Here is a 24,714-nt window from a genome sequence, read left to right on the forward strand (position 1 = left end):
GTTAAATTTTGAATGTAAAATAGTAACCGAGCTGACTGAAAGGAATTCAGGTTACGAATCGCAACTCATTGGCGTTAAGCCGCTCTTGTCTGGGAGGAGCTTTTTTTTGATACTCGTTGTGTTTGGAGGAGTGAAGGAGTGAAAGAGCTGAACCGTGTATGTAAATACATTCCTTTTTTTTTTGTCTGTTTTGTATCCGTTTTGATTTTTACTCTTGATTATTCCGACAATTTAAATATTCAGAATGAAGGTTTAATTTAGTTTTCGTGTGTACGCCGTTGTTTCATGTAGCACAAAGTTAAGGCCTAGAAATCCCGTAACAGCCTTCGAATCTCTCGACTAGCTTGTGACTGATATACGGTGTAATGTACAGTAAAATGATCGTTAAATCAGAATTTTACGAGCATTGTTTTTGAAATTTCATAGATCATTCATCCATTTGCAGCACTAAGGAATCAATATTTACTTCTGATGAAACTTGAATAGACTCTTGTTTTCTGCCGAAATGCTTCTTTCGCGTACAAAGTGGACAAGTAAGAGGTTGAAAGAACACAGCAAGCCAGGTAGTATGTACTCCACCTCCTGATGCTGTCTGGCTTGCTGTGTTCTTCCATCTCCTGCTTGTCTACTTTGGATTCCAGCGTTTGCAGTTTTTTTTTGTCGTTTTTTGAGTACAAAAGCTTATACTTCTAAATTGCCTTGAGCATAACAAAATGGGAGAAAGTGAGGTCTGCAGATGCTGGAGATCAAAGTTGAAACTTTATTGCTGGAACAGCACAGCAGGTCAGGCAGCATCCAGGGAACAGGAGATTCGACGTTTCGGGCACAGGCCCTTCTTCAGGAAGGCCCAAAATGGCCCAAGGGATTTCATGGGGAGGAGATGGAGCCCTCAGCGGAGTTAAGGCTACTTGAAGAATATTTTGAGGGCAGAGAACGATGTAGCAAGGTGGAGGCACTTTAGGAATTCAAGAATACTTGTCAGCTGAAGACCCATTGCAAAGGTTGCAGCGGATGTGATGTACATGTAGTTCAGGTTTAAAAATTGTAAAGTGAATTGTAAAGTAAAATTGGAAACCTAGAAATAGAGAAAATTTTAGAATTAAGCTGGCAGTTAGGCTATGGAGAGATTTGTAGATGAGAATTTTTGAAATTGACGTACCATGATTAGCCAACAGAAATATATGAAGCCTGAGGTGAATGGGGCAAGTTAGAGTTTCATGCTGGTTTGAATGCGATGGAATTGTGAGGCATGTGCAGATTGTATTGAAGTCAAGCCTGGAAGTGATAAACACGAGGGGAGTTCAGCTTTTTGCAGCGAAAGCAATATGAAGTTTGATTAGATTCTATACAATGTGGAAACTGGCCATTCGGCCCAACAAGTCCACACCAACCCTTCAAACAGCAACCCACCCAGACCCATCTCCCTCTGACTAATGCACCTAACACAATGGGCAATTTAGCATGGCCAATTCGCCTGACCTGCACATGTTTGGATTGTGGGAGAAAACCCACACAAACATGGGGAGGATGTGCAAACTCCACAAGGACAGTCGCCTGAGGCGAGAATTGAACCTAGGTCCCTGTTGCTGTGAGGCTGCAGTGCTAACCACTGAGCCACCCTAAGGAGTTTGTAACTCTTTATAGTTCAATAGGGTAGTTAGATTACAGCGTTGGCTTCAGTCTGTGTAGTAAAATGCAGTTTAGGGTGTGGAATTTCAGATGGAAATTGAACAGAGTGCCATTAGTCTTGATAGTGTTTGGTTTATCCACAATTTAATATCCAGCAAGCTGTTTCATAAAGCAGAGTTGAAAGTATAAAGTTCCCTATCATCATTCTAGAAAAGTTGACCCCGTGCTTCATGAATTTGTTATTTTTAAAGTATTATATTTTAGAGTATAGTACTCAAAATACTGTATAACTCTGAAAATTGTCTTGATGGAAGACCCTGATGTTACTTCAACAATGTTAAATGAAGCAAATCAGCTTTCCAGAATTTGATGGTGACCTGGAAAAGCAAGAAAAGTAGTGAGAAGGAAACTGATCCTGAATATTGGTTTCTGAGATGCTATTATACAATTTTGAAAATGTGCTTAAGCATAGAGGTTACAAATCCTTTTGTATAGCTGAGCTATCTGACATGTACTAATTGATGTCACTAGTGGAATTGCCCCAGTACGAATTAGAGTTAAAAGGCAAGCTCAGTCCCCAATTAACATCCTGAAATTGATAAATGAAAAATTCATAACAATAGTGTAACAAGTTTTTTGCAAACTATATTTTCTTTCCCAGTCTTATACTAATTCTTTCCTGAAAATAGTGGTTCACCTGGATGCACCTCCTCAGCTGCCACGAAATCGCCAGTGTCTCACCCAAGTAGATAGTCCACATTTGTGAGCCTGACCAGTGAGTTCCAGAAGGTTATTTAATCATGAGGATCATTGCAGCCTACCTGATCCTCTTTGTATCTAGTGTCCATATAGGTATATTTCAATCTATTAATTGAATCAGCTACACATTGTCATCACTCTGGTGCCTGTGATAATATCAGCCTTTTTGCAAACCTGGATCATGTGTGGCTGGTCTGTTATTCATGATATTCTGGGTAGCTTGTGTACCTGATAGCAGGAATCACTTTGCCATGACTGCTGAGGATGGAAATGTTTTATATTTTTTTCACTGTCTTCCGCTCCTTGCTCCTAAACTAGTGGATTAATGTTTGCTTGGATGTCCGCAATCCAAATATTTCTGAATTTAAGCACTTTAGCAATAAATTTAAGCATCTGGGTCTCCGCTGATGCTCTGATGTAACTGTTTGCTAAGCGGTATGTGACAGTGGTTTGCTTTCCACTTTTTATGCTCCGTCCCACTCTGAGGAATATTCTGACTTTTTGTTTGATGATGTGACTGAGTTCAGAAAACTGAACATTTTGATCAGTTACGGGAGTGAGCCTGCATTCTACTACTCCATAGCACAATACATTACCATACATGGTTCGTGAACCAATTTGTAGTTCATTGCATTCACTTTCTGAGGTCATTGAGTACTATCCTTACTACTGTAATTAGGATACAGCTAGCTCAGCACAGACCAAGGACCACATTCAAATTTTTGCTGATCTGTATGACGTTGGTTTAAAATTCTTGAACATTGGACAAGCCCTAAGTCTTTCCAATAATTCTGCTTTTTCTCAAATTCCACATCAGTTTATTCTGGTGTGATATGTATTTGCTTTATATGGCATCTTACAATTATGCCTCCCTACAATAATTAACTATCAGATTACTTAGCAGATGCATAAAATACAAAATAAAAGTTAAAGGTGCTGTATCCTTGATTTTAAAAAAAAGAAACCTCTTGGTACTTAGTTGTTCAGCATAGTGTTACTGCCAATTTATGATATTTTATTGGTGGCAATGTGGAAGATGAGCAGCTAGGCAAAGGCTGCAAACTGGTTACCCTACCACCTTTTGAATGTGTGGCTGGTCTGCTGTTCATGGTATTCTGGGTAGGAGCTATCTGAATGAATATGATTAACTTTTTTTAAAATTACGGTATTGTAAGGTACATTTGCTTCTAGGATTTTTGTCTCTTTTTATAGTAAAGTACATCTGTCCTAAATTTAGTTAGGTTATGCAAATTGCAGGGTGGTTATATATATATTAATATCCCTTGCTTATGATGCAGTTTTATTTTAAAAAGTTACTTTCTACGCTTTCATTGATTACAAATCTCGCAGCTTGCTGTTTAACTATAGATTGAGCAGAAAGCATCAAACATCAGTACAAATTTGTTTTTTTCACTTTCTGTCTTTTTCCATGTTGTTTTAATAACTGTCTGCCAGTCGTTGGATTGAATGTACAGCCTTACATATCTGGCATCACACCAGTACTGAATCTCCTATAGCTTTGTGTGGTAGTTAAAAAATCTCTATGGCTTGATGAAGAATACCACTTAATTATGAAGTAGCAGAGTGAGACTGCTAGTCCTCACCTGTTGTTCAAATGTTTGATTCACCTTCCATTTCCAAGGTACTCTGAGGTAGGCTGGACACCTTTCAGGGCCAAATGTGGCAACCATTGCATCTTCGATGAGTTTGTGTGATATATAGCAAGTGATGATTTTATCAGGTTATGCATTAGTTTAGATGCATCATATCTTGGTGTTAAGCTTACATGGTGTACATCATACAGACCAATATCCTTGCTAAATGTAGATTTTAAAATCCTCTCTAAAACGTTAGCACTGAGATTAGAAAGGATACTGCCACATATTATAAAGGAGGATCAGACGGGGTTTATTAAGGGCCGTAGATCATCCAATAATGTTAGAAGGGCTCTGAATATGATTCAAGCTTGTCATCAGGGAAAGATACCAGGAGTAGTGGTTTCATTAGACGCGGAAAAGGCATTTGATAGGGTCGAATGGTCATATTTGTTTTACACATTGGAGAGGTTTGGTGTTGGACAGGTGTTTACCAAATGGATCTCAACATTGTATAGTGATCCCAAAGCAGTTGTGGTTACCAATGGATTAGGCTCGGATAGCTTCAGTGTGGGTAGGGGCTGCCGTCAGGGATGTCCCCTCTCGCCATTGTTATTCACGCTAATAATTGAACCACTAGCAGAAGCTATACGAGCTGATCCTAATATAGTGGCCCCAAGGATTGGTACAGGTAAACATAAAATTACCCTTTATGCAGATGATGTTCTTCTATTCCTCAGTAACCCTTTGATGTCCATACCTCGCTTAATCCAAGTTATTAATACATTTAGTGCATTCTCAGGCTATAAAATTAATTTTTCAAAATCGGAGGCTATGCCAATGGGTGGCCTTGCTGTGATACCCCGCTTAGCGGACGGTTCCCTTTTTCCCTTTCGCTGGTCCCTGGAGGGTTTCTTATATTTAGGCATTTTTATTACTCCAGTATTTGGTCAGTTGTATAAGGCTAATTTTGTGTATTTATTGGAAAGGATAAGGCAGGACCTCCAGCGATGGGGAGACCTGCCAATTTCCTGGTTGGGTAGAATAGCATTAATCAAAATGAATATCCTGCCCCGTCTCCTATATCCTATGAGAATGCTTCCGGTGATGCTGCCGAGGACGGCTTTATGTAAATTATACGGCTGGCTGAGTTCCTTTATCTGGAATCATAGGTGGCCCCTCATTAAGCTGAAGAAGCTACAGCTTCCACAGGCAAGGGGTGGATTGGACTTCCCAGATTTTAGGAAATATCAATTAAGTTCCCTATTAAGTTACATAGCTGATTGGGTCTTGTCTGATCCACAATCAATCTGGTTGGACATCGAGGCTTCTCAAGTAAAATACCCACTTATTAACCTTTTATTCTCAGACAAGAGGAAAATCATTACAGATCACTGTAAAAACCCTATAATACTGAATACAATCAAGGCTTGGAATATAATGCGGCAAAATGAGGGTAATTCACATAAAACATCCCCCTATGCACCGATCGTGGGAGCATGGGGATTCCAACCGGGGTTAACAGATGCCACTTTTAAACTCTGGAGATCCAGGGGTATCTCATGTCTCGGGGATTTATTTAAAGATGGGGTCCTGATGTCTTTCGGACAGCTGCGTCAGAAATTAGGATTACCGAATGGAGATCTCTTTTGATACTTCCAAATTCGAGATTTTATACAGAAGAAGACTACGTTATTAAATAGTCTTTATAAATCCGATAGAGAATGTAGTGTCCTACGACCAGTGGGGGTATCTTCCGTCAGTAATATTTATCATTTGCTACATGATGAAGTATCGGGAGATATGGATAATCTGCTTAAAACATGGGATCAGGATCTGGGACTAGAAATCTCCACAGAAACGTGGAATGATATCTGGGAAAATGCTAGAAGAATTACTATTTGTAACAGAACCCAGGCTATCCAGCTGAAGATACTTCATAGGGCCCATATAGCAGCGGTTCGATTGGCAAAATTTAAGGCAGGAGCATCTCCAATGTGTCCTAAATGCAAAATAGAGGTGGGCACTCTTGTACATTGCTTATGGACCTGTCATAAGATCCGTAGATATTGGACTAAAGTAGCAAGTACCCTGACAGAAATTTTAGGAACGGAAATAAAAGTGGACCCCGTATCTCTCCTCTTGGGCTTTTCGAACTTTCCCTCCCTGGACACGTACGGGAAGAGACTATTTTCTATTCTTTCTTTCTGTGCAAGGAAAAATATTTTGATGAACTGGGTGGCGGAGGGCCCCCCTGGACTTTCAAATTGGCACAGACTAATTATGGAATGTATTCCCCTTGACTTCCTTTCAAATATGGTGCACCGAAAGACCGAATTATTTTATAAAATATGGCAGCCCTTTTTGAATTACATAAATACAGATATTTCGGCTATCCTAACAAGGGCTTTTATTTAATTGAGATTACAAACCTGGCTGGTCCGCGGCCCCTCGGGGGAGGAATCCCGCACGAATACGGGTTTTATCATATCTGATGCTAACACATCCCGAGCATGTAAGAGACTTAAATATACACCCTGGTTAGTTGTAGGTTAGATTAGTAGATACTTGAGGTTTGTTTGTTTGTTTTTTTTTTGTTTTGTTTTGTTTTTTTTTGTCAAATTTTGGCTATTGTATATTTGAGCTAATTGTATATCAATGTTTATATCTGAGAGTTTTGTTTATTTTTGTAAACTTGTAAAAATGTTAAATTTCTAATAAAAATATCTATAAAAAAAAGCTTACATGGTAAGCAGTTGGCTAGTGCCCTATCAATGAGGTTACCAATAGGTTGATTTTGTAGAATGGGGAAATTATAGGAATTCCAATGCATATATTGACTGTTGAATGTAGGCTTGTGGTAGACAGTAGTAGAGAACACATTGGCATATTTCTCAATTTACATGAGGAAAGAGAGCTTGTTTGCCTCGTTTCAGCAGCAGATTTTACCTCTGACACATTTACAACATTTGTATCCACAGTTGCATCAAAGAATTTGTTTATACAGTTTCATAAATTCCCATCCTGTGCACAAATTTACAGGTGAAATGGCACAATCAAACAAGCTTTGTATTTGTTAGGAAATCTGCAAATGGGTTTTCTTCACCATATATTGCAAGGCTGCATGCTCTAGTCAATTTATGCACTGGTATTCCAACAATTCGATGCACTACAAGATCAACGTTATTGGCAAACTCATGAATTGGCCTCTAACCATCTGCTCATGCAAGCTTGATGCTGAGATAGCCATTATCATATGTGAATAGCTGTGTTATTGGCTATCTTATTAAATCAGCACCCACTGTATATCTCACAAATTTATGGAAGGATCTATGGCCACCACTTTTTTGGCCCTGAAACCTGTCCAATCTACCTTGATATCCATCTCTCATTGCTATTTTGCAGGAAACATGAGAATGGTATTCCACACTGATAGGATGTTGCCATCAAGCCACAGAGACATTTTGCCTCTGTAAACAAGTAATGCGGTTAATGAGTTTCAGTTGTGTGATATATGTCTATAGGTTCTACATCTTAAAAACTGACAGATCATATTAAGTAAAACATCCCATTGATTGTCCACAGCAGGCAGCAGGCTAACTGTGCTCAACCAGCCCGTGCTTGTAAATTTCAGAATACCATGTCCGATATTTGGATGAGATCTTGCTGCTGGACATCATTTTACGAATAATCCTGACTCCGATGAGAATTACACCAGAAACCAAGATTATCAATCTGGTTTGAAGTGTGATTCATTTGCGTGTGCTTAGGCTACACATATTCACACACCTAGCCCTGTTCTTTGTAGAATTTGTCCTTACATTGCACCTTTTCATTGAGGAAACCGGTATGGGGACTGGAAAGGCATAGCAGGTTAGGCAGCATCCGAGGAGCAGGAAAATCGATGTTTCGGGCACAAGCCCTTCATCTTGCCTGAAACGTCGATTTTCCTGCTTCTCGGATGCTGCCTGACCTGCTGTGCTTTTCCAGCACCACTCTAATCTTGACTGATTTCCAGCATCTGCAGTCCTCACTTTCACCTAGGTATGGGGACTGCCAATCCATGCTGTTTTTGTCATGACAACACCTTTGCCAATCAGAGACTATCTGCCTGGTCTAATTTTAAACAACTAACTAAGATTGACAGTTAACAGTTTCTAATTCATCCCCATGCCAGCCATGGTTGAAGTAATAAGCACCATCTTCTCATGCTAAGTTGTTCCTTTTCTAAATATGGTTTCTTGCATTCCAGTCGAGATCGGTGTGAGTTAAGTTTCAACGTTATGCTTCTTTTTGACAGTGGACAGTGCAATTTCCAACCTTAGGAGAAGAGGGAGGCTAAGATTCTTTAAATTGGTCATGACACTTAAACTTCCATAAGTAATACATTTAAAGAAACTTTTGTTCTCACATGCTGCAAGGAATAGTATGTATGCCTTATACTCTATTCCGAAGAAAGAGGATTGGTTCTCTTGTTCTGCTTGCATTCTATTGTTCTGCTTGCATTCTATTGTTCTGGTTGCTGTCAAAAAAGACAAGAAGTGAAGAGCAGTCATGTTAACGTTTGCACGTTTTGGAAATTTGTCTTCCAAACAATACTTTTCATTGTCATTCAACGTTTTTGCTACATCAGATTAGTTTGTTGAGTTTTTTTTTTACAGGCGTGTATATGTAGTCTCTGTAAACACTGTCAAATCTGAAAATAATTTTACAATTAATTGTTATTATTTCTGTTATAATTATAAAGGCGGATCTGTACCAGGATCAGACTTGGGTTGATTTGTTTTGATTGTAATCCATGATGGGAGAACAGCGACTGCTTCAGGTCCTGGAAGAACACTCATTTGTATTCTGTGTGAAGGCTATATTGTATATTGTGATGTATAAAACAGGACAAAATGTTGTCTAAGCACAAAGGTAAGTACAGGTGCAGAAGGAAGTTCAGTTTTTTTTCTCAGCCTCTCATAGAAACTCCAAATATCAGTCTCGTCACAGTATCGCACATATCACAGATTAACTCAAGGTTTTTGCATCCTCTGCCCTATCATAGGCATCATTTTAATTAATGATCACTGTGCTAAAGTGCCTTTTGACATCAATGCATGTATTTGCATTTTTTATCAGTTTGTACCTCATTCCCCTTTGCTGACAGTCGTGACTTAATTTGAAACAGTGCTCAAATTATTGTTTTCAATTTCACGTGTAATTTCTGTTCACTTATGGGGCATGGGTATCGCTGGCAAGACCAGCATTTGCTGTCCATCATGTACCTCCTTTCAAAGTTGAACAATCTCTGATTTTTCTCAGTTTTTCCTTAGTAATTTTGAAAGATTTAAGATCATAGCATGTGACAATTTGATATATTTTAATTTTTCTTGCAAAAAGCCACCTAACCTCACTCTCTTGCTTGTTTCCCTTATCCTTTTTAATATTCTTTTTCAAGTAATTATCTATTTAATAATTGTGACCTTTCTTGGAACAACAGTTTAGAGCATTTCACATCCAAATCACCCTCTATGAGGAAACACTTTTCAAACCACTCTCATTTATATCTTCATGCTAAATTTATGTGCACTCATTACCATTTCACCATAATCTTGAAGGCTTCTAATCAGGAACCCCTTAATTTTCTCCAATCTAGCAGAAAAGTCTTAAATTTAAAATTTAAATCTCTTTTAACTGTAATAGCCCATCCTGGTAATGTTATTTCATAGTGCGTTTTGAGAAGATCTGTAGCTCAGGTTGAGGTTTTGGATGTAGGTTTGCTCGCTGAGCTGAAAGGTTCATTTCCAGACGTTTTGTTATCCTACTAGGTAACATCTTCAGTGGGCCTCAGGTGAAGCAATGCTGAAAATTCCTGCTTTCTATTTATATGTTTGGGTTTCTTTGGGTTGGTGATGTTATTTCCTGTGGTGAAGTCACTTCCTGTTCCTTTTCTCAGGGGGTGGTAGATGGGGTCTAACTCGATATGTTCGTTGATAGAGTTCTGGTTGGAATGCCATGCTTCTAGGAATTCTCGTGCATGTCTTTGTTTGACTTGTCCTAGGATGGATGTATTGTCCCAGTCGAAGTGGTGTCCTTCCTCATCCATATGTGAGGATACTAGTGAGAGAGGGTCATGTCTTTTTGTGGCTAGTTGGTGTTCATGTATCCTCGTGGCTAGTTTTCTACCTGTTTGTCCAATGTAGTGTTTGTTACAGTCCTTGTATGGTACTTTGTAAATTACGTTAGTTTTGCTCATTGTCTTATAGGGTCTTTCAAGTTCATTAGCTGCTGTTTTAGTGTGTTGGTGGGTTTGTGGGCTACCATGATGCCAAGGGGTCTGCATAGTCTGGCAGTCATTTCCGAGATGTCTTTGATGTAGGGGAGAGTGGCTTGGGTTTCTGGATGTGTTTTGTCTGCTTGTTTGGGTTTGTTGCTGAGAAATTGGTGGACTGTGTTCATTGGGTACCCATTCTTTTTGAATACACGGTATAGGTGATTTTCCTCTGCTCTGTGTAGTCCCTCTGTCCTGCAGTGTGTGTTGGCTCATTGAAATAATGTTCTGATGCAGCTTCGTTTGTGTATGTTGGGATGATTGCTTCTGTAGTTCAATATTTGGTCTGTATGTGTTGTTTTTCTGTAGAAGTTGGTTTGAAGTTCCCCATTGGCTGTTCGCTGTACTGTGACATCTAGGAATGGCAGTTTGTTGTTGTTTTCCTCCTCTTTAGTGAATTTTATGCCAGAAAGGGCATTATTGGTGGTCTTGAGAATTCCTAGAAGCATGACATTCCAACTGGAACTCTATCAACGAACACATCGAGTTAGACCTCATCTACCACCCCCTGAGAAAAGGAAGTGGAAGTGGCTTCACCACAGGAAATGACATTACCAACCCAAAGAAACCCAAACATTATAATTAGAAAGCAGGAATTTTCAGCATTGCTTCGCCTGAGGTCCACAGAAGATGTTATCTAGTAAGGTAATGAAACGTCTGGAAATGAATCTTACAGCTCAGCAAGCAAACCTACATCCAACGCTATTTCATCTTTGCTGATGTAGCCTTCCTATAACTGGGCACCATAAACTACCACAAAGTACTCCAACTGCAGTCTGACTAATGTCTTATGCAAGTTTAACACATCTCCTTATTTTGGTGTTTGATACTTCTAATTATAAAACCCAAGAATTTGTGTTTTCCTTTTTATTCATGATGTTCGTGAAACTGATAATATTTTCAGTGAATGCCTGCAGTATCAAGGTTTTTTACATAAATAAATGTACTTCAACTTGTTGAAATAGCTGTTTCTCATTGAATAATTTATGTATATTCAGAATATTTTCAATTTACATACTTTTTCCCCTCAAAGTAATACTGTTCCCTCTACAAATATCTTCTGCATCAGTTGTCATGATCCCAATGTCTATGGCTAAATGGAGTTTTACTGATGCCACCTTTTGTTAATATTGATCGGTTTGTGATAAATGAAATAAGTTAGAGCTCTGTGATACTGGCCCAGATACACTGGTAAGGAATTACTTTTAGCTTTGTGTTATCAAAACGGGGAATGAGCTTTGTCATCAGTGTCACTTTCTGGGTAGGGGATGATGAAAGAACAACACTGAAAATGATTTTTCACACCTGCACTACTTTAATAATCTTATAATTTTCAGCTGTGTACATTATTCATTTCAGTGGCCATCATTTGGAGCTTTCAGTCCATTCATTATTGACTATCAAAGGCACACAAGGTTCTGGCAAACAGATACCCTAAAAAAAATGGTATCAAAGTTCTGAATTTCATCAACTGCATTTTGTTTTCAAACAAACATTCCTGGCAAAAGTAATTTCTACTCTTGTCTTTCCAATCACTGTCCATTTTCACCTTTTCACTTTCTTGTATGTCATCTCATTATGTTTCTAGTTCTGTGATACTTTCAATTTTTTTTGTTTCTTTGGGTTCACATTTGTTTAGTATGATTGCAAGTATTGGATTCCACCACCAACCCCCACCACTATCTGTCTCAAGTGCTGACTCTCTTGCTGGGGTACTTATGCATTATCTTCTTTACCAAATTGTGGGCATTCTTTACGTGCTAGTCAGGGTAATAATGAATGACCCTTACAAATGCTGGGATCAAAGGTGATACCAAGCATTGTGGTCCCAAAGCTCTCATGTATATTTTCCAGTAGAGGTCACAGAGTTGAAATTCGAAGTGAAAACTCTCGCTTTTTTTTGTTTTCTGGATTGCTAAAAGCCATAGTCAACAATTCTTTCCAGGCAAGCAGGTGTAGTTTGTACTTTGGTCAATGAGTCAGGTACTCTTATTTATTTTTTTCAGTTTTCTCCCATCCCAATACCCAGAATTGTTTCTACACTGAGAAAAGAAATACGTCTTCCTCACTTCCATTAGTGATACTTTGAAGTGTGTGAAAGCTATATATTATGAATTACTCTCTGATACTTCTGAAAGTATGCATGTACATTGAATGTGGTTAAGTTAATTCATGATAAAGTCTAAATCTTGGAGTTGTTTTGAAAGAAGCAATTTTTATTTACTTTACATAACTGCATCTATATGAAATGTATCTCAGACTAATGAAGTAAATTTCTTTTTGTTCTTTGGTGATATCTAAAATGATGTAGGTTTGGCAAACCTCGGGCAAGTTTGCAATGAACATAAGCCAAGCACAAAATAACCTATAATTTATTACAATCCATACTTATCATTCCCCAACTCCGCCAAGGGATCAGTGATGAAAGTGTGACTCTGGTACAGTAGGAGGTAGACTTCCGAAGTTGTAGTGAAGCCACATTGTGAGGAAGCATGTGGTACAACTAACCTAGTAATGTTTGTTGCTGACTCTGGGCACATTTAGAAACCTTTTTCAATTCCATTACAATCATTGCTTAGCTTGCTGAGTACCAATTACAGTGGTTCAGGTAACACTTAGCTTGTGGACTAATTCCTCCTTCTCTGTAAAGACATACCTTGATTTTCTTTTTCAGATGTTTTTGTGTACAGTGGCTGAGAAGCACAGAAATAGTCTGTGAAGATGCCGGATAAAGATAATTTATTTAACAGTGGTAATGACGAGGCTGGCCACAGCTCAGATGATATTTGCCGAGACTTCCTGCGCAATGTCTGCAAACGTGGTAAGCGCTGCAAGTTCTATCACCCTGATATTAATGAAGTGTCTGACTTGGGCGTAAAGAAAAATGAATTTGTCTTTTGTCATGACTATCAGAACAAGGAGTGCACTCGCATCAACTGCAAGTTTATTCATGGGACAAAGGAGGATGAGGAACATTATAAAAAGTCAGGAGAGCTTCCCCCACGCCTGCGCCTGACAGTGGCCATGGGTCTTGGCCTTTCGCCATCTGACCTCTCTTTTAAAAAAGGTGAGGTCCCAATTTGTCGTGACTACTTGAAAGGTGACTGTCAACGAGGATCTAAGTGTAAATTCCGGCACTTAAAACGTGATGAATATGAATATGAAAACAGAACTTTGGAGAGATTGTCACGAGACCAAGTGATTTCTCCTGTAGTGCGTCGATATGACCCATTTGATGACCTCTATGACACTGATCGCTATGTAGATTATGACCATGTTCTCAAGAGACGAAGAGTTGATGGCTTGCGATTTGAGAGTTATGATTTTAATATCCCAAATTCGCGTCCAGTTGACTATCGGTTTCTGGAGGAGGAGAATCTGATGCTTCGAAAGCGTATTGAGGAACTCAAAAAACAGATCTCAAATTTAATGGCAACTAATGAGGTACTTTTGGAGCAAAATGCACATTTCCGCAACCAAACCAAGGTGGTCACGCTGACCTCCACTCCCACAGCAACAGAGCAAACACTGGCAGCACCAACTGTGGGTGCAATCACCAATTACAACCATGGAATAGCACAGACTCACACCACTTTGAGCAGCCAAGCGCTTCAACCGCGACCTGTCACCCAGCAAGACCTGGTGGCAACTGCTGGAGCTACTGCTGCACCACCTGCTAACGCTGCACCAACAGCACAGCATCTTAATCCTGAGATTGCTTCACTTCCTGCAGCGCTTGCCCAGACCATTGCCCAGGGGATGGCGCCTCCAGTCTCTATGGCCCCAGTGGCTGTTTCTGTTGCACCAGTGGCAGTGTCAATTGCACAAGCAATGCCAGGAATCACTATTAGCCATGCCACCACTCCAATGGTTACTTATCCAATTGCATCACAGAGTATGAGGATAACAGCAATTCCTCACTGAGCGGTTATGTGCAGGCTTTAGAAAATGTTCTGTATTTCTTTGTTGCTTCCCATGATGTGCATTACATAAAAATGCACTCCAGAGTCAAATATAATTCTGACCCAGCATTTAGTTCTCTTTGTGAGTAAATTCTTCCTCTTCAGTCTATTGTTATTTTTGGATACTCGTTTAACCCCCCCCCCCCAAACTCCTGTTTTAGTGCACAGCTTGCCAATCTTTGTAAATCCATCATTTAATATAACTTTAAAACAGTTGCACAAGCTCTCTGGGACGTTTCCTTCTAAAAGGTTTTGGGATAAACAAGTCTCTGGGCTGTGGTGCTGCGCAAAATATTCAAACTGATTCTGTATCCCAAGCTTGGCTATTTGCATTCTTGACGCAAAATAAAATTTCATAGCATATGAAATTGTAAATTAACAAAGCAAAATAAAAATATTTTGAAGCTTTTGATTGTGGATATTGCTGGCGCTGAATGATTGCTGCATTTTCCCAGATAGTGATCACTGCACTCCAAAAACTAATTCTCTGAATTTTTTTGGAATGTTTTGATATGACTGGGATGTAAATAGTTATAAACCATCCAGAAAGTACAATTTAACCCTCACAATTTTGGAAATACTCATTACATTGCTCTGTACCAAAGTGTTTAATTAACTTGGAAGCCATTGCGATGATTCTGTTTCTTAATGACCCGAAAGTGTACTTTCAACTTTGTCAATCTTTGCACATTAGACCGTCCAGTATGTAACATAGGCTATTCAAATCCTGCCACACTGATGGGATTCAAAATTTTTTTCTTTGCCATCTGCAAGGATGATGCATGATCGGAGGTTAAAAGAATCTGAATTCTGTTTCTGCTGGAAGCCAGTCTATAACAGCATAAAACTGTTCACACATTGGCAGTCTTACACTGGCCAGTTGACTGGAAGAAATGGGATGGGGATTACACAGACTCTGTAGTTGTGCTCTTTTGAGCGTTAAATAGTGTCACAATAGAGTGAGTATTCCTCCGTATTTAAACTATCCTTGCTTAACTCCCTAATGCCATTTACCCTCGCGTTGTGTGAATTCACAAATATAAAAGAAAGGAAACTTCTGTTCACTTGACTCTTAAAGGCAATAAAGCAAATGTGGAGTGAAATTGGATAAAAATAGTTAAAAGAGCAAATGCCAGTGATGATTGCTCTGCACCTAATTTGGGTCAGCGATGCAGGAACTGCAAAACCTTTTGCAAATTCTTGTTAAAATATAGATATATTTTCGCACCAAATATTGTAATTTGTATACAAATTCAAGAAATGTATAACTTGTTCAGTTAAAATATACGGAATATTAAAAAATACTTTACACCTAAGGCAGCTTAACTGCTGACTTATTTGGGGCCAGAATGGAAGTGTTTGCACACAGTCTTTGAAGTATGCCGAGTCAAGCTATAATGGATTTGAGTGTGTGAACATGAATGTTCACTATTTTTTCCCTTTTTCAAAAAAGCAACCTGTAGTGAACTCCATTAGAAATAGAGCTTGCCTTTTGCTGGCTAATGTCTTCAAATCCGAAAAATCCTTAAAGGTATTCTGAACACCATGCTTTTTTTTTAATATATTAATTTAACTTCTGGAAGTCCATAACCAGGATCAGTGGAAAACTACAGAAAACTGAAGTATAATGTATCGGGCACAAAAAATCCCAAAGTTCTGATTCATTTATAAAAACTTGGTGCAAATCTTTCCGAAAGCTGATTGATTTGTTTGCATTTTCTTCAAGCTTGCCAAAATGATCTTGCAACACAACTAACAATGTTAATGGTGAAATTGGCTTTTGATAGTCTGTTAAAGCTGCCTGATGTAACTGTGGCTGTTTTGTTTAATTGATTCAGGTGCTTATTTTGTTGAAAGGGGTGGTGGCTGTGATATGAAACTTTAAGGGTGGTCATACTTATGCTATTTAATCAACTGTTACTGAGGACATTTGGCCTTAATTGTTGTTTTTCTGTTAACCTTGTCTATAAATTGTATATAGTAGTTGTTTGAAACCTGCTTTAATGTTTGTCAGGTTCTTGTCGAATCTGGAATTCAGAACCGATGATCTAAGCTTGTACAATTGAAACAAGTTTAATTGAGCAGATGTGCTTTCATTTGTCGTGCTTTCAGTGGATTCCACAGAACTGAAAATTCTACTCTGTACTTAATGTAGCTCTTTAGCTGTGCTGCAATTTTATATTTTGCAGGTGGGAAAGAGAATTTTCAGATTATTGGATAGCCTATACCCTGTATTTCCACTGTCTTCATGCTATAGTTGTGTACTCCCAGGAATCCCTGTGACTGAAATTTACCCTATTATAATGTGTATATAATTTATACTTGCTAAACCATGAATATTTGGGAGCCCTTCCTAACCAAAGGGAGTCGCAGTTTTATTAGATTAAAATCAAAATTATGCAAACTCTCTCTTCACAAAGAGCTCTGGGAACATTACTGTCACGTATCACAGACTAATATCACTGTCTCATGGTCAGCAGTTAAAATAATGCAAATACTAGACAGTGCACAGTCTTAAGGAATGTTCAAACTAGTCTGTGCTTTTTAGTTATAGGTCTGACATAAATGAGTAAAAATAAGCACTATTCAATCTTAAAAGAAGGATGAAGAGTCACCTAATAGAGGTCTTTTAAAATTTTGAAAAGCTGTTAAAGTGACCACAACAGTATGTTTACTTTTATTTGGAAAAAACATACACATTCAATGTATTCCTATTGTATGTAATGAGTCTGAATGTAACAAACTTGCATAAAACTAGAAACTGTAGTGGCTGATTCGGGGTCAAATTGAAGTTTATAGTAGTTTGTTTATATTGCATCGTATTTTCAGATTTGACTTGTTGATTCAAAGAGTATCTCCGCTTTGAATGTAATTTTGATGTCGTTAAAGAAAGTTTTACAATATTCTATTTATAAATGACTTTCTGTAAAGTATATGTTCCTGTAACAACAATTTGGATAAGAATAGAAGAATTAGAAATAGGAGGAGGAGTAGACTGTTTGACCCCTTGAACCTTCTGTGTAATTCTCTAAAATATTGACTGATCTAATTCCTCCACTTACAAACCTTGACTTCCTCTGATAATCAAATATGTTTAACTCTGCCTTGAATAAATTCAATGACCAATCTCCACTATTCGCTCTGAGAAAACAAATTCTTTCTCGTCTCCATGTTGAATGGGAGTTCCTTATTTTTGAGCGGTGTCCCCTTGTTTTTGATTTCTGCTAATAACCAGAAACATCCTTTTCAGCATCAATTTATTGGTATTCTTGGGAACCACCTTGTATTGATGGATTCTAGTTATGCTTTTCCTAATAAAAGAAAATATTGTGTTGTGTTCAGTCTATGTCAGAGTCTTTTCAAAATTTTAAAATACCTCTATTAGGTGATTCTTCATCCTTTGTTTAAGATGAGGAAAAACACAAAAGACCCATGCTTACCCATGCAGTTCTGGTAGCATCTTTTTAAATCCTCTTTGAACATTTATTCTTTCCATTAAAAAGGTGAGAATATTGAACACCCTAGAGAATAGTTGAAGAGAATTGTACAGAATCATTTGAAGGTGAAGGAAATAGAGGGTTACGATACATTTAAATGGGCAGAGATTTGGACAGATCATAAACACTAGCATGGCCTCGTTGGGTTGAATGACTCATTTCTACACACACACACACACACACACACACACACACACACACACACAAAATGCGATCACTTCTCGTTCTTAAACATACAATAAATATAGGCCCAGCCTCCTCAACATTTCCTCATAAGATAAAGCCCTCATTACAGGAATCAATGGGCTTCATCGGCTAGATAAGCATTTATTGTCCAACACAAGTGGTATTGAGCTTCCTTCTTAAAGCGCTGCAGTCTTTGGAGTGTAAGGGCACCTGTCGTGCTGTTTGAAAAGAGTTCTTGGATTTCAACTCAGTGTAGGAACAGAGAGATACTTCCAAGTCAAGATGGTGTGTGGCTTGAAGGCAGTCTTGCGGCTAGTGTTGTTCCTATACCTCTGCTGTCCTTGTCCTTCTAAAATATAGGTTGTTTAGAAGGTGCTATTAGAGGAGCCTTGGTGAGTTACTGCTATGCATTTGTAGGTGGTACACACAGTTGCCACTGTCGATAGTGGCGGGAGTGAATGTTGAAGGTGGCAGATGAGGTGCCACTTGGTCCATTTTAGTTTCAGCAAAGTGAGTAAAGTTGCACATGATCCTCTAAGTCTGGTCTCACCTTCTACAGTGTAGCAAAGCTTCCCTAGTTTCAAGCTGCATCTCCCGTACAATAAAGGCCATTGTTCTAATTTCCTTCCTAATTAGTTGCTGTACCTGCATTTTAACTTTTTTTTTGTGATTCATGTACAAGGATACCAGATCCCTCTATCACAGCATTCTGCAGTCTACCTCCATTTAAACAGTATACTTCCTGCCAAAGTGGGCAACCTCACTTTTTCCCCCCATTATACTTCATTTGCCAAATTTGTGCCCACTCAATTAGCCTCTCTATATCCTTTCACCGATTATCCTCCTCACAAATGGCTTTCCTACCTATTTTCATATCACCAAATTTGGCCACAATACAGTCTGTCTCTTCATCCAAGTCATTGCTACGGGTTATAAATAGTTGAAGCCCCAGGCCTGATTTCTGTGGCATTCTGCTAGTTACAGTTTGCCACCTTGAAGACAACTTGTGTATCTAGATTCTCTCTTTGCTGTTAACTAATTAATCCCTATCCATGTTAATATATTGCTCCCTATACTGAAAGCTTTTATCTTATCACATAAAAAGGTTGTGATAAATGCCTTTTGTAAATTCATATGTTTTGCCTTCTGTGCAAAGTGAGAAAATAATGTCATGATGACCAATTACGTTTTTACCTGTGCTTAGATATTCATGAACCAGTTAGGATGGTTTACACTCCTGGGATCTATCTGTCCTTTGCACCACATGCTTGAACCACAGCAAGCTTTTCCACCTTTCCAAATTTTCCATGTTTCCCATGCCCTCTGCTATTCTGCTGTATCCTAGTATTCGAGCATTCTGAATCTCCGACATCTTTTGTATCTCTAACTTTTCTCATCATTGTCCCCTTTGTATACTATTATTATTTCTGTCTGTCAATCAATTCCTGGCCTCCATGTAATCAGTTTACAGATAATTGTTTTTCCTGTGTGTGTTTTTTAACCGCCTTGCCCCTTTCCCGGCTCTGTTCTTGCTCGTAGGCTGTTCGTAAAATCCCTACAGTGCGGAAAGAGGCCATTTGAATCTGCACCCACCTTTCGAAATGCATCCCACCCAGACCCCCAGTCTATCCCTGTAACCCTACTCTTTTTTTAAATCAAGCTACTCCACTTAACCTACATATCCCTGGACACTAAGGGAAAATTTAGCATGGCCAGTCCACTTAACCTGTGCATGTTTGGACTGTGGAAGGAAACCAGAACACCTGGTAGAAACCCACACAGACATGGGGAGAATGTGCAAACTCCATACAGACAGTCATCCAAGGGTGGAATCAGACTCTGGTCCCTGGCACTGTACCACCCCTAAACAACATGGCTGTTGTTCTGTAAGTGACTCAGTTTTGATGCAGGGTCAAAGACCTGAGCTATTAAGCATACCTCCTTTTCTCCACAGATGCTGCCTAACCTGCTGAGTATTTCCAGCCTCTGTTTTCTTTATTTCAAATTCTTGCTTTCAGTTAAGCCAAATGTGGAAGGTGCTAAGCCGATACAGAAGGCAAGTCATCAGATTTAATACTCTTCCTTAATCAGAACTGCATTTGTATAATTTCCAGTACTTGAAATGCTCATTTATCATATTATTTTTGTTACCACGACCAATTCAGTTGATCTGTGAAGGATAAGTACCTAAGCACAGACTATTTTGATGTCCTTTCACTTGGCTCAATAGTTTGAAGAATATTAATAAAACAGGCAACCAGTACTGCAAACTGATCCTGTGTAAGTTGAAAGGATTAATTATATATTTTGTACATAATGTTTGCTATGCTGTGTTTGACATTTTTTTAAAAAGTTGTGATTATGCTTAGAATGTTTCAACAGATACAGGTCTCCAGAACAGTAGAGCTTACAGTCCCAAGTGTATACTTCATTTGAAATGAGATAAAAGTCTCTGCATTTATTTGTATGGGATCCTGTAAAATGTAGAACAATAAAAAAAAAAATTAATTTAAGAGGAAGCTTCCTGTCCAGTCCTCATTCATTTTTAAGTGCACATTTTAAAATAGTTGGTGAAAGATTTTTTTCTTGTTTTTTTAAAGTTGCATTTATGAGTCCTTAAGTAATGTCATTTGAAGGACCAGTTGACTGTGTTTGTGTCTTAACACAGGTAAGTCTGACTTCAGGTTGAGAATGCAGATTTGGCTTAAATTTTGTTTAATTCTTCTATGAAGGATGCTTGAAGGCTTTATTATGTTAAAGGTGATATGCAAATTCAAGGGTTGTTTTGTGTAAAATAGCTAAGTGAGCTATTGGGTGACCTTTTCTGTCATTCACTTGCTTGAAGGAAATAAATTTTTCTATTAAGGACAGGCATTTTAAGAAAAAATAGTGCAAGCAATGCCACCTTCGTCTAATGTGTTACTTTCAGTTTTAAGTTAGGGGAGGCAGCTGCATTCCTACATGAAAGAACTATGGTAAAGAAGTGTCTTGCACTTCATAGTACTGTACCTTGATCATTTGCACTCTGGTAGAGAATAGGCTAGATGCAGCGGAATGACCTCTCCATTCTATGTCAACAATGTATCTCAATTCCCAGTCTCAAAACACAGACTCTGCTGTACCAGCATCACGCTTTCATTTCTAGCCCCAGTTATATTCATTTATGCAGCCTTTTAAACATCTCCGTGCTTTGGATTTGGGCTTACTAGGATTTATACTAGCAATGTGGGAAACAAATCTGGCAAAACTAGAGAATAGATGTGAATAGATACAAATTAAGAAGCCAGCAATAAAATTACAACATTGTAAACTGGAGCTGCTAAAAGATGTTTGGCAACGTGTTGGTGCCACATGTGGATTCAACTGAATTGTAGCAGCCAGAGACTGAATCTTGACTCTTCTTTCCTGAAGAAGAGAGAAATCTGAGGAGAGGATACTCCAGCTTCCAGCACCTGGTTACAAAATAAGGTGCACAGATCACAGCAGGTTGCTCATTTGCTGCCTCTTAACACTGGGATTTTGCGTAGAGTGGGGAAGAGGAGGGAAATGTAGCACCTAACAAGGAATAAAAATAAATTGATTTTGAGAACTTTATGCAAATAGAGTTTATTTTCATTTTTGTTTTTTGGCTATAACCCTTGTAGATTTTGGACTTTCTAATTGTAGGTTGGCACCTGAAGTGGGTCAAGTACAAGTCACTTTACTGACCCACTTGGCACAAAAGATAAAATACAATTCATGTTGTGTAGGATTTATTTTTTTCCTTTTTTTTGCTTATGTCTACAAGTTACAAACACTGGCAAACATGAAGGAGGTTTTAAATTTTACATTTAACTTCCTATAGTAACAACTAAAAACAGTGCACAAACTAATATAAACTGCAAAGCCTAGTACGTACATAATTGTGTGGTGCTTACAAAGAGTTGGTATTGTGTTTCTGTAACTTGTAGAAAGAAATCAAATTTGGTCACTTTTTGGCAATAATGGTTTAGAGCATGTGTCTGTGAGCTAGTATTTTTCTTAAAGCAGACAATAATTAGATAAATAAGACTCAAAAATCCCATCCTGTAAATATAACTTGGGCTTGAATTTAATAATGTTCCACATTAACTACGGGCAACACAATCAAATTAGCTGCCAAGTTCTTTTCCAAGTGCTGGGTTGGATGAGGAAGTTCTATAACAGCATCTCATTAACCACCTTTCGTACATCGCTCATGATAATTGCAGCAATTCTGCGTAGTCTGTTTAATGTTTCTTATAGACTTCTTGCTCCTTTTGACATCTTACTAAAGAAGACAAGAAACTAATTCATTGTAATGGGATATTTGAACAGCTTAAATTGTAGTCAATCCCAATAGGATTTTGATTTTTTTTTATTGAATGGATATGTTGTTTTGAAGAGTCAAAACTGCAGATCTTCAATAGCTGTGCTTTTGAAATACTTCCAGAGATGGTGTCTTTGAACAAAATACATTCCCTTCTAAAGCAATCTACAAAAGCTGAAAAAGAAAGTTTAAGCACTAAGCAATTTAAAGAAATTCAAATGAATGACATGCTTAAATGGGTATAGCATTGTCAATTCTATGCAAAATTTGAGGTAAAGAGGTATCCTGAATCCTTAATTACACCTTGAGTACTTGACTTTTAAGAATGAAAAGTTTTATTTCACTTGCCATTTTAAGTATACCTCGGTTTGATGTTATGACTTCAAGAAATTTAATCAGAATTAATGTTAACTTTCATTAGAACAACACTGCCACTTTTCAAAGTATATTCATTCAAATATGTTGTCTTAATGGTACCACAAAAATGCACTGTTAACAACTGCAGCATCACTCCCAATTCAAAAAATAAGTTGAAAGACCAAAGTGATTACACACAAGGAGTTGCTCTCAAAGGGCCAACAAAAGTCCAAATTGTTTGCCCATGAATACAAGAACTGATCCTAGTAAGAGTGGCAATGTTAAATTGATATTTTATTTCAGGTGACTGGGGGGTGGGATGGTGTGGTATAGAAATCTTAATTCCAAAATTAATGAGGGCAGTATATTCATTCTTCTAAAAGCAACTTCCTATATTCCCACCACAAAGCGCAAGTCTCAAAACAGCTTGTAAGAAATCTACATATGCAAACTCTAGTTCTAAATTTGGTTTAAATATTCCCCTGATCACTTTTTTTTCCCAATTAGCAGTCACTCTAGCCCAAGGAATTTTTAATCAGGAACAAAATGGTATAGATTTATCGATGGAAGTTACCTAGTAGGTCTAGCATAATATAATGTGGAGTGTAAATATGGACATTATTCAGAGCTATTTTAATATAGCTGTTTATTTTCTCTCCCTATTTCCTTCTGATACATGCTAATTCTTTTAACCTCAGTTGAGAGGTCAGAAATTCCTGGGCTGCTATTTGGGTGCCATTAGTGCTATCCCAGTGATGTGAGGTAGAAGTATTAATCTCTTCCTCCACCTTGCAATATAATTCAAGGGTCTCAACTCGCAGCTTCAGCAGGATGTGACAGAACTTACCCAAATGAGGACAGATGGGTTTGTAGGTTAAATGGGATTTGGAGTTACAGTTGTTGGGTTTGGGAGGCCATAGCACTACCACTTTAAAAACCCTGTACTCTCAACAGTGTTGGTATTGTAATTATTCAGTTTTCAAAATTGTGTTTTAGTTTAGAGACAAAAATAGGATCAACAACAGAAAAAAAAAACACGGTTGGACAGTAGCTTTGTTTGGCTGGAATATGCAGAACTGTTGTTGCTGTCTCCAATAGACCACAGTTACATATCTGTTTCCTGGTGTATCAAGCTGAAAATTGACAACCCTGCAATTACTGAAGGATTTGTTGGCAGATTTGGTGAAGCTTTGTTTACATTGAAGGATTTTTTTTGTGGATTCCATGGCATTGTTAACTAATATATTTGAGAGTTTTACGGATGGTCATCACTATTTGGAACTTGCCCTGAATTTGTGAAACTCAGGTTTCTGAATCATTCTAAAACTTGAAATTTGGTTTTAACCTGTCGAATCTAAAGATGCATACTCTCATTCCTATCTACAAATTTTCATTATCTTCATTTTGAATAAAATATAATAATGTAAAATCATGTATTTGTTTTCTTCTATCTCTTTATCAACTGATTATGTCAAACAGTGCTGAGTTTCTGTGAGTTCAGGGTTTTGAACGTGTTTAGATTTATAGTTTCCAGATTTAAGTTGGTTTAGACACCAACTTGTTCATTTTCATGCAAGTGCAGCAAACAAGTATCTCAGGAATAGAAGCACTGGCACTTGTTCCATAAGAGAGATTTTTCTGTGGTTAGGAAATTCATATTCAAATTTGAGACCCTCAAACTCTCAAGCCAAGGTGAGATACTAAAAAGGAAGAGACATGTCCAAAATCAGCTAATGCGTAGGCAACACAAAAATAAGTATCAAATCCAATCTAAGTTTTAAACTAAATTACCTTTGTTTTTAACGTTGCGTTTTTGTTTGCAAATACAGGATGATGTCAGACTATCCACAGCTTTTCATCTCCTAAAGATTATTGTCCTAGTCTCACAGTTACTTTGCTACCATTTTTATAATCTGAATGTATTGCTCTAAACTGTAAATATTTTGTGAATATTTGAAAAAGCATTTCAGAAGGTTATATGATTACTTTTGATGTGGTAGGGGAGGAGCTGAAATTCTGCTGCAAGTGATCAAACATTCATTGTAATATGATCTGTATGTCAGGAAGAAAAAATTACCATGAAACT

The 24,714-nt window shown here is 38.0% G+C and overlaps 2 protein-coding genes across 5 annotated transcripts in view; both read left to right on the forward strand.

The window, feature by feature from the left end:
- Positions 1–24,714, forward strand: part of LOC148134655 (uncharacterized) — a 268,788-nt gene that overhangs the window by 28,698 nt on the left and 215,376 nt on the right. The gene's annotated exons all lie outside the window — the stretch shown is intronic.
- zc3h10 (zinc finger CCCH-type containing 10) lies at positions 22–20,463 on the forward strand. Of its 4 annotated transcripts, XM_087985619.1 has the most exons (4): positions 22–156; positions 8,731–8,900; positions 12,974–13,120; positions 13,213–20,463. In XM_087985619.1, exons 3-4 carry the CDS (start codon positions 13,055–13,057, stop codon positions 14,221–14,223), a joined length of 1,077 nt encoding a protein of 358 aa, XP_087841745.1. In that variant the 5' UTR covers positions 22–156; positions 8,731–8,900; positions 12,974–13,054; the 3' UTR covers positions 14,224–20,463. The 4 variants fall into 4 exon arrangements, with proteins under 4 accessions (XP_087841745.1, XP_043537864.1, XP_043537869.1 ...); XM_043681929.2 differs by having other exon boundaries at positions 12,974–20,463; XM_043681934.2 differs by lacking the exon at positions 8,731–8,900 and having other exon boundaries at positions 28–156.

The sequence above is a fragment of the Chiloscyllium plagiosum genome, unplaced genomic scaffold (genome assembly GCF_037043375.1).
Source record: "Chiloscyllium plagiosum isolate Xiang-an unplaced genomic scaffold, Cpla_swu_hap1 HiC_scaffold_53X, whole genome shotgun sequence".
Classification (NCBI taxonomy): domain Eukaryota; kingdom Metazoa; phylum Chordata; class Chondrichthyes; order Orectolobiformes; family Hemiscylliidae; genus Chiloscyllium; species Chiloscyllium plagiosum.

Bases quoted from the DNA above. Each gene is read 5' to 3' on its own strand.
- zc3h10 (XM_043681929.2), top strand. From the start codon at position 13,021: ATGCCGGATAAAGATAATTTATTTAACAGTGGTAATGACGAGGCTGGC.